Source organism: Chrysochloris asiatica, unplaced genomic scaffold, assembly GCF_000296735.1.
Source record: "Chrysochloris asiatica unplaced genomic scaffold, ChrAsi1.0 scaffold00154, whole genome shotgun sequence".
In the NCBI taxonomy this organism is placed as follows: domain Eukaryota; kingdom Metazoa; phylum Chordata; class Mammalia; order Afrosoricida; family Chrysochloridae; genus Chrysochloris; species Chrysochloris asiatica.
Genome location: NW_006408672.1, coordinates 3,607,474 through 3,617,926, shown reverse-complemented (window position 1 = coordinate 3,617,926; position 10,453 = coordinate 3,607,474). Strand labels below are relative to the sequence as shown.

General features: G+C 44.4%; 1 protein-coding gene across 1 annotated transcript in view; it reads right to left on the bottom strand.

Moving 5' to 3' along the window:
• PRDM15 (PR domain containing 15) overlaps positions 1-10,453 on the bottom strand; it is a 113,714-nt gene that overhangs the window by 36,009 nt on the left and 67,252 nt on the right. The window contains exons 8-12 of the mRNA XM_006870833.1: positions 10,315-10,444; positions 8,929-9,110; positions 8,561-8,655; positions 7,996-8,083; positions 5,286-5,453 (exon numbers count right to left, since the gene is read on the bottom strand). Coding sequence (XP_006870895.1) covers positions 5,286-5,453; positions 7,996-8,083; positions 8,561-8,655; positions 8,929-9,110; positions 10,315-10,444 — 663 coding nt within the window. The remainder of the gene's footprint in view (positions 1-5,285; positions 5,454-7,995; positions 8,084-8,560; positions 8,656-8,928; positions 9,111-10,314; positions 10,445-10,453) is intronic.

The following is a 10,453-nucleotide window of genomic DNA, read 5'->3' as shown; positions in this document are numbered from 1 at the left end:
TAGCACGGAGGGGAGTGACTGACTTTTCAGTCTAGGAGCGGAGGTCCCTAGGACCATCAAGGGAGAAGAGCAGAGAGCGGGACCCTACCCAGAGAAGCATTGATGCCTGAAATGGAGCCAGAGATGATGACGTGGAGCAATGGAACAGCTGGAGACTTTAGATCCAGAGAGGGAGAGCGACTGTGTGCTGATGACCTGGGGGTACGGGGGAAGGATTGCATGGAAATGAGACGATATACGATAGAATGAATGTAAAACTAATGTTCTCCCATGTAAACTATCACATAATTCACAATAAAACATTAAAAAAAAAAAAAGATTTCACCAAGAGAGTAAAAATAGAACCCGCAAGACTGGGAAAATAATTTTGCAATGGCATATCAGACAAAGAACTAATCTCTAAAAGTTATGGAACACTTCAATACCTTAACAAGACAAACAATCCAATTTAAAAATAGGCAAAGAATACTAACAGACACTTCACCAAAGAAGACATTCAGGTGGCGAACAAATACATGAAGAAATGGTTGCAATCACTGGCCAGTCAAGAGATGCAAATCAAAACAACAGTGAGAAATCATCTCACCCCAGCATTAACAGCAAAACTTGAAAAAAATCAGAAAACAACTGAAGAAGGTGTGGAGAGACTAAAACCCTCAGATACTCTGGTAGGATTGTAAAATGGTGCAACCACTGTGGAAAATAGTATGCGCTTCCTAAAAAGTTGGAAATAGAAATACCGTATAACCCAGAAAACTTTCTAGTTGGTACTTATCCTAGAGAAATAAGAGCCTCAACATGTACAGATGCACACCCATGGTCATTACAGCATTATTCACAATAGCATAAAGATGGAAATGAATTAGATGCCCACTAACAGAAGAATGGATAAGCAAACGTTGGTACATACACACAATGGAATCCTACACAACACTCAAGAATAATGATGACCCTGGAGAACATTAAGCTAAGGGAAATAAGTCAGTCACAGAAGGACAAATATCCTATGACACCACTATTATACAAAGTCAAGAAAAGGTTTTCATGTTAAAAGAAACATTCTTTGATGGTTACCAGGGGTGGAACAGAAGTGGGGTGGGATTCGCTGGCTAAAGGGTAGACAGGCACATGTTAACTTGGGTGAAGGGAAAGGCATACAAAATATGCTGAGAGGTAGATTGGCAAAAATGGCAGAGACAGGGTAAGACATGAGTAGGAGTGTAAGAGTTAAAAGCAGCAGAAGTAAACACTGTCATATACAATCCTGCCATAACAGAGATCTACAGGTAGATGCATGGATCGACACTCTGGCTAAACAGGTGAAGGAGAGAAAGTGGGAGTACACCTACAAATATATATAGGTTTGACAGAGGCTATTTGTACATGGGTATTTACCGTTGCTGTCAATACATCCTTGAATGTGGTGAAACACACTAAGGGCAAAGTTATGAAAACTTCTTGTTATGTGCCGTGGAATCAGGTCCGACTCATAGCGACCCTATGCACAATGGAACGCCACACTGCCAGGTCCTGCATCATCCTCATAATTGTTGTTAAGCTTGTTGAAGAAATAATTGTTGCTGCCACTGTGTCACTCCATCTCGTGGGGATCTTCCTCTTTTTCACTGACCCTCCACTTTCCCAAGCATGATATCCTTGTTCTGAGACTGGTCCTTCCTAATAATATGTCCAAAGTACTAGAGACGAAGTCTCATATCCTCACTTCTAAAAAACATTCTGGCTGCACTTCTAAGAAAGAATTGTTTATTCTTCTAGCAGTCCATGATAGTTTCAACATTCTTCATCAACACCATAACTCAAAAGCACCAGTTCTTCTATGGTCTTCCTTATTTACAGTCCAACGTTCACATGAATATGAGGTTATTGAAAATACCATGGCTTGGGTCATCACACCTTTGATGACAGCTTTGCTCTTTTTAAAGAGGCCTTGAACAGCATATTTGCCTAATGTAATACTGTCATTTGACTTCTTGATTGCTGCTTTCATGAATGTAGATAGTGGACCTAAGCAAAATGAAGTCTTTGACAACTTTAGTTTCTCCATTTATCATAATGCTGTCTACTGGTCCAGTTGTGGATTTTTGTTTTCTTTACACTGAGGTGCAATCCATACTGAAGGCTGTAGTGTTTGATCTGCATCAGTATTTCAAGTCCTCTTTGCTTCCAAACTCAAAGTTGTATCATCTGCATATGGCAGGTTGTTAATGAGTTTTTCTCTAATCCTGGTGCCACATTCTTTTTCACATAATCCAGCTTCTCAGGTTGAATTACGTATGGGGAAAGGATACAACCCTGGTTCACACCTTTCCTGATTTTGAACCACTCAGTATCCCCTTGTTCTGTTCAAACTACTACCTCTTAATCTATGTACAGCTTCCTCATGAGCAAAATTATATGTTATGGAACACCTTTTCTTTGCAATGCCATCCAGAGTTTGTTATGATTCACACAGTCGAATGCCTTTGCATAGTCAACAGAACATAAGTAAACATCTTTCTGGTATTCTCTGCTTGCAGCCAAGATTCATCTGACACACCAGTAATGACAGCTCTTGTTCTACAAGCTCTTCGGAATCTGGTCTGAATTTCTGGCAGTTTCCTGCTTATGTACTGTTTCAATTGTTCCTGAATTATGTTTAGCACAATTTTACTTGCATGTGATGTTAATGATATTGTTTGACGATTTCCGCATTCTGTTGGGTTACCTCTCTTTAGAATGGGTACAGATAAGGATCTCTTCCTATCAGTTAGCCAGGTAGCTGTCTTCCATGAGCCTTGTGTGAAGTGAACCAAAAACTCAGCCCACTGTCATTGAGCCAATTCAGACTCAGCAACACTCTCAGACAGAGTGAAGTTACCTCGTAGGTTTCCAAGGCTATAAATCTTTGCAGAAGCAGTCTGTCACCTCTTTTTCCCATGGAGCAGCTGGCAAGTTTTCAGCTTTCAGTTAGCCACTGTCAAGCACTTTCAGTTAGCCGCTGTCAAGCACTTTAACCTAAGCTACTAGAAATCCTTGAGCGAAATAAGACACAAAAGGACAAATATTGTGTAATTCCACTTTGATGACATATCTAGAGCAGGGAATTTCAGAGATACCAAAGTTTATTAGGAGTTACCAGGGACAGGAGCAGTAGCTCCATACAAGACGTACTAGACTGAGAACCACAAAGTCCACGGTTCGAGCCTGCCAGCCACTCTGTGGGGAAAAGATGTGGCTTTCAGCTCCCACAAAGATTTGAAGCTTCAGAAACCCTATGCAAGGTTGCTATGAGTTGGAACTGACTCAACAACACTTAACAACAACGGGGACAAGAGCCCTGGTGGTGCAGTGGTTAAGTGCTCACTATAAGCCAAAAGATCAGAGGTTTGAATGTATGAGCCACTCTGTGGGAGAATGATGTGGTCAAGCGTACAGTCTTGGAAACCTATGGGGGCAGTTCTACTCTGTCCCACAGGGTAAGCAGGCTGAAGCGTCAGCTTGATGGCAATGCACTTTTTATATTTTGTTTTGTTTTACTTAATCAGAGTCCCGAAAAAGGGACCTATTGCATAAGTGTTATTGGGTTTCTGTTTGGAGTGATGAAAGACTTTTGGAAATGGATAGTAATGATGGTTGCACAATGTGGCGAATATAATTAATGCCAACGAATTATGCAGTTTAAAACTGTTAAGATGGCATACTTTTGGGTACGTCTATTTTGTTATAATGAAATGAAAATAAAAAGCTACAAAACAGTTTGCATGAAACAGATCATCTCTGAAAGACAGAAAAGAGAAAACTATCCTATGCAGGTTTCTGGACTAGTGATAGGTAAAGTAGCGCTGGCGCTGAGTTAACGAAGACATGAGACACACACAAAGTTCCCCAGAAGAGAGCTGTGGCAGCCCCCAAACCGGTCTGAGGAAACAGTTTAGACCTGCTCTAATCTGAAGAAAACACTCATGAAACAAGAGCATCACTAGTATACTTCCACAGATAATTATCTAAGTTACAACTGAGCTACAGAATGTCATTGAATATAGTTGTAAAATCGACCTAGCTATGGACCCACAGGGAACCTGGCTATGGGTCCACAGGATGTTGCTTCTGCAACAACATCCCTGGCTAACATCCATCAAGCACCTGCTGTGTGCTGGCGTCCTGCTCAGAGCTTTATTAGTATGAGGTTGGTAACTTTACAGGTGGGGAATCTAAGGCATGGTCATTTGCCCAGAGCTACTTGGGCTTCACAAGGAACTCTACCCAGAGAATCTGTTCTACGCCCTCCATTCTTGAAAGATTACTTCTAAACTTTTGAATATCCCTGGTGATTGGAGCCTTTGTTATCCTTGAGGGGTTTAAGCTATTGAGGTGCCAGAAAGACCCACAACATGGTATCAGCTGAGCTCAGGATCAATTCAATCATATTTATGTAAGAAAAACCCTGAACAGGAAGGCTCCCTGGGCCTCCTGGTTTGAGAAAGCTATCAATGCCTGTGAAGATGAAAACTCCACAATGAGAATTCTGTCTCTCATCTGTTTTCTTTTTGCTATACTAAAATTATAATTAAAAGTACAGAAATTACTGAGTTCTGAGCTTTTAGTGAATTACTGAACCTAGAGATGGGGACATGGAGAGAAGGAGCAGCCGAGGACTCTGGATTTATGGAAAGAGAGGGAATGAGAGCTGGCGGCCAGGAGGCAGACTTGCAGAATGTGCCCTATGGTGGTTTAAATTATTATATATGCCTGAGTGTTTGGGGAAAAAAAAGAGCTAAAATGAATACAGAGAAATACTGTTAACTGATGGTACATGGAGGGGATTATAACCATTGTAATGAAACAAAGAATATGATTTGTTGAATGTAAAACTAATGATCTGCCCTGTAAATTTTCACTCAATTCACAATAGAAACTTAAAAAAAAAACAGACAGTCCCCTTTCAGAACCAGATTGGCAGGCCTTTCTTCCACACAGCTACTGGGTGGTTTTGAACCACCAACCTTTCAGCTAGTGACAGAAGTCATTTCTACAGATACACAACACTATTAACATATAACTCATGTGTGCATAAATACATCACTGTCTTCAAGTCTGTCTCCGAGTCCGATTCCCAGAGGAAGATGCCTGGATCGAATGGTGGTGGCTCTGACTTCCTATGGCTCAGATTAGACATTGTCAAGCTACTTTCCAAATAGGTGTTCCAATACATACATCCCTGCGGTGCAGGAGAGCTCTCCATTGCCAGCCCTTCACTGGGGTTCACTCCCGGCAGGTACACCCACCTTCCAGGTGCCGCCTCTGGTGGTCCAGCATGACATCCTTTCGGTAGAACATTTTGTTGCAGACCTCACAGGCAAACTTCTTGTCCCCATGCTTCTTCTTGTGTTTGGAAAGGTTACTGTTGGTGGAGAAGAATCTGAAACACATCTCACACTGGAATGTCTTGTCATCTGTCCAGAAAGCAGACAAACAAACACCATTGCAGTGAAATAACTTTTGGCACAGATTCATCCATGTGCCCTATAACGGCAAGAAGTGATGAGAGGGGAAAGGAGAGTCACAAGGGTAGCATGGTCAAGAAAGAATGCCCCAGTTCTGTCTTATGTCATCGACTCAACAACCCGCCACACAGAAGACGGGTCATAAATGTGTTTGAGCAGCCTCATTCTTGGCCTTGACAACAAACAGACCAAGTTCTACCATTGCCAAGCCACCTCAACATCTTTCCTTCCATGTCAAACATCCCCAACAGCATTCAGGGATGATTCCTCAGAAAAACAGTGCGGGAGCCTACACTGACTGTCCTTGGTTCCTCACCTCCATCAAACAGGGCTGTGGCCACCCACTCCATATTTTCTCTCAGGTCCCTGGATGTGACGGCTTTCCCTCCTCCCAGACAGACTCCTCCTTCTCCTTGGCAAAACCACCTTCTTGTCTCCCTGTCTTCCCCAAGAGCAGGTTCCATCATTGATCGCCTCATACCCTCTATCTCACCCTTCCTCCTACAGGCTCCTACCCCACGGCATGCAACTATATCAAAGTTTTTTCTCCCCACACCCCACACACTCATGCGCACACTTACAATCTTCCACACTCATATGCATTCACACATAGACCACATACACCACATATACATCCATACATTCTCTCACATATCGGCTCACTCAGACACACACACCTTCTCAGTCCCATCAGCCCCACACACACTCAGACACAGACTACCACACATACCAGTGCACACTCTCACTCACACAAGCCCTCACAGACTCATGCAGTCTTACGGCACACACATGCATTCCATACACACTCATTCACAAATTCACACTCTTTAATCCGATGCCCTCATGCACACAGATTCTCACACTCAGGACTCAGTCCCATACAGGGACTCGCAGCCACACACACATCCTCAGACTTGTACACACACAAACGCACTCTCTTACTCACACACACCATCACTCACACACACCATCACACACACACTCATATTCCCACGCTCACACATTCTCCATCACTCAGTCACACGTACATGCAAACTGTCCATCACACCACTCACACAGAACCACACAGACACCTTGACGGTCACGCAGACTCTCAGTCACACACTCGCACACATATGCACACTAGCCTGCAGACATCTTCATATCCCTGTGTCTACAGCTTCACCTTCCAGGCCCTCCTCAATCATGTGCATCCTAACTTAACTCTACCTGGGACAACAACCATCTCTGGCCCACTTCACACCCCCATGCGGGTACTTTCTCTCCCGATGCCCAGGATGCCCAGCAGTTTCCTCTGACGACCTCCTCCGGGCAAGCTGAGTCAGCTGGGACTGCCGGGATGGTGCTCCTGCTCCTTCTCTAGCCTGTAAAACAACCCAATGACTCCACTCCTCTCTCTGTGACTTTCTGGTTTAATGTTTGGTGGTCCGTCTTAGGGAACATACGGTTAGGGGTTCTTCCTAAACATTAGTCTATTTTCTGTTTTAATGGCTACGTACTGCTCAGCCCAGTTGAATTTGTCACTATTTACATCATTTTCTTCAATTTTACAGAAAATGCCAGGATGTGATTTAAAATAATGTGCCTTTTCTTCTTCTGCCATATTTCCTTTGCATAAATTTCTAGGAATAGGACTATAAGACCCTTATAGGGCTGCCTCTTCAAATCACCAAAGACTACTCCATCCAACCTGGGTCTGCTAAAGAGCATGGTGAGCCAGCCCTCCCTGCAAGTGCAGGAGAGCTCCACATCTGGGGAAGACAACCTTGGAAAGCCAACAGTGTTGGGCTTCCTCCATCTACTTTCCTAATGCCTTGGGAACATCAGCTAGGAGAGGACTTAGACAGGAAGTATGGCACGTTGAAAAATCATCCTCACATTTCCGGAGGCTCCTTCACGCCACAGACACTTCGCCTCCAGAGAAGCTGCAGCTCAAGTAAAACCAGAGACTCAAAACAGACTGACCACAGGGAGAAAGGTCCGTGATCAGAGAAACTGCCAACCTTGCAGTTCAAATAACTCTTCATTCTGACGCATTAACCCACAGCGTCATACCAGGACTCTGAAGGCCAATAGAAAGGAAGAAAATGAATTCCTTCTGACACGGGAAGTTTTCCTAAGTACTTCGAGCCAAACCAACAGAAGGAAGTGTTAGAAGTGAGCCTTGTGCATGAAAATGACCTTAACAGTTTCTGGCAGGCTACCCAAAAACTGGAGTCCTGGGTGGCCCAGTTAAAGCCAAAACTACTAGCTGAAAGGTTGGTGATTCAAACCCACCCATAGGCACTTTGGAAGAGGGTTGGTGATCTACTTCCCCCAAAATAATCAGCCTATGAGTAACTGAGAAGCCTATGGAGTAGCTCTACTCATACACACAGGGGACCATCACGAGTCAGGATGGACTCGACAGCAGCTAACAACAACAGGGGCCTGGAGAATCAAAGCTGGCAGGAGCACAAGGTCTCTGTGACAAGTGGAGGTGTCCCCTCACCTGTCCTGCAGTTGTGGAACTCCAGCGCACTCTCGATGCGGAAGGCCTTCTCGCAAGTCCCACACCGGTACCTGTACTCACTGTCCACCTGGTTTCAAACAGGGGGCATGGTTAGTAGGAGGACGCCTGGAACCAGATGAGGACAGAGAACGTAACATGCTCACTCGGATTCCTCCCTCATCTAGCATTTTCTGAAGTGTGTACATTTCAAAATATTTTCTCTATGACTCTCCTATTCTACTGAGGAACACAGCAGATTTTTCACTCTTGCCATCCATCCAGTGGCCCTAGATAGAGACCCCCATTCAGGTCACTGCACTGTAAGTGCCAGCCTCCCGCTGTCCCGGACTCCTCCCCTTCCTTTTGTCAGCGTCTAACTAGGTCAGGGTGGGCTAGTGTGTAGCCCATGCATCCGACAATGCTCAGGAGACATACAACCCCCACCAGGCTTGTTCCTGACAGTGCACTCTCTCTCACTCCCTTCTTTCTAACCTGATCATTTAGATTCAGCTGTCTGTTTCTTCTACATAACTAGATAAAGAACCCTGGGATCATTTCCACCCACCTCATTCCTGCTGTGCTTGTAAGAAACATGTTGCTTTAGACTCTCCTTGCGGCTGAACAATTTTGCACATTCCTCACATTTAAACAGCTTGTCACCTGAGGAATCAACCAATAGAAAGCTGATTCACTACTTTAAGCATTTACTAAGATACGCATTCCCCACCTCTGAAAACACCGGAAGTGTTGGTTGTTGGTTGTTGTTTTACGAGGTCTACGTCAGGTGTGACCAATCACAGGAGGGACCCACCACCCTCTCTCTCCCCAGGCTGCAGACCCTGAACCAGGATGATTTCTTGGAAATGACACCAGTGGCAGAAGGCGGGCTGATGCACCATTGTCCCGCCCCAGCTGGCCGTGGCATCCACTCACCGTGCGAGCGTACGTGCCTGCTCAGATTGCTGCTATTCTGGAAGATCTTGCTGCAGATGTTGCACTGGTAGACCCGCTTGTGCTCACCCAGCTGCTTGATTAGTTTCCGCCGGATGCCATGCCTGCTGGAGAGGATCAAGCTCCTCTTGAGGGTGAGGGTGCAATGTGGGTGATGTGTGAACCTGCCAGGTGAGACACAGGAGCTGGTTAAAGGCAGAGGAGTGCCTGGATCACTGGAGAACACAGAAATCCAAGACTGCAAATGTCTTAGAGTGAACCTTCTTCTGGACTTCCCAAACAAGCCTGAATCTCCACTTGAGAAGGGTGGGATGGGGCTCCCGCATTGCCCTGGGTTTCAGGGTGTCCAGTGGGAGAGGTAGTTTGACTACATAAAGTCCACTGATGAACTTATTCTGTATTTTAGTTCTGACCACCAGGCCGCTTGGAGCTTGGTTTGTGCCTCAACTAAAGTCCATGTGCTTATGTTCTGTTTTTCCCACTTCATTTTGACATTCTGTTTTCTGTGTTGCTGTTGAGTGAGTGCCTTCGAGAGTCAATTCCGACTCTGAGTGACCCTGTATAGGGTTTCCAAAGAGCGGCTGGTGAGTGTGAACTGCTGACCTTATGGTTCAAACCAACCTTACAGTAGAGTACTTATACTACAGGGCCACAACAGGACTCCAGTTTTCATGAGGGGGCTTCAAAAAGTTCATGGAAAACATGAAATATTTTAATTCCATTTTTCCATGAACTTTTTGAAGTCCCTTATATTTTCCCTGACTTTATTTTTCTAATTTATTCTCGATATTAAATACACTTTTGACAATAAGCCACTTAAAATCCTCCGAGCAATAAAATGAGGGTATAAATAGATGACATCATCCTTTATGACATTAACTTGGTGTCTGTTGTTAGTATTTCCACAGGTTCATCAAACTACATGTAGTTGCCAGCTGACAAATCCGTCCCCAGTTTACAGGGACTCCATGTGTGTCAGAGCAGAACTGTGCCTCAGTGGTTTTTCAAAGGCTGATTTTTTGGCAGTAGATTGCCAGGCCTTTCTTCCAAGGCACCTCTGTGGTAGATCTTTAGATTTGCAGCTGAGCACAAATTTTACTTCAGCATAAAAATTTAGTCAAGTATAATATGTAAAAGAGAAATAAATATTTTCATTGTTCATAAAAAGAAAATAAAAACCCAGAGAGAGTTTGTTGTTTTTTTCACGGTGGATGCACTATGAACTCGGCAAGTTCCTGAGCTATTAGAAATACACGTTCCTCTCTCATCAGGCTGCGCCTTTGCGAGGTAACTTCTCTTCTTCACATGTCACCTGTCTGTGGCACTTTTTGTTGACCAAGACAGACCACAAGTGGAGGCAGGACTTACTTTGGAACGGAGCCACTGTCGCTGGTGGTGGTGGCCAGCTTCCCCAAAACCAGCTCCATGATGCGTTCATCTGGGGCGGCACTCACAGGCTCATCTGGGGGGACCTCAGTGACAATCTCTGCCACATGCTCTGTGGAAG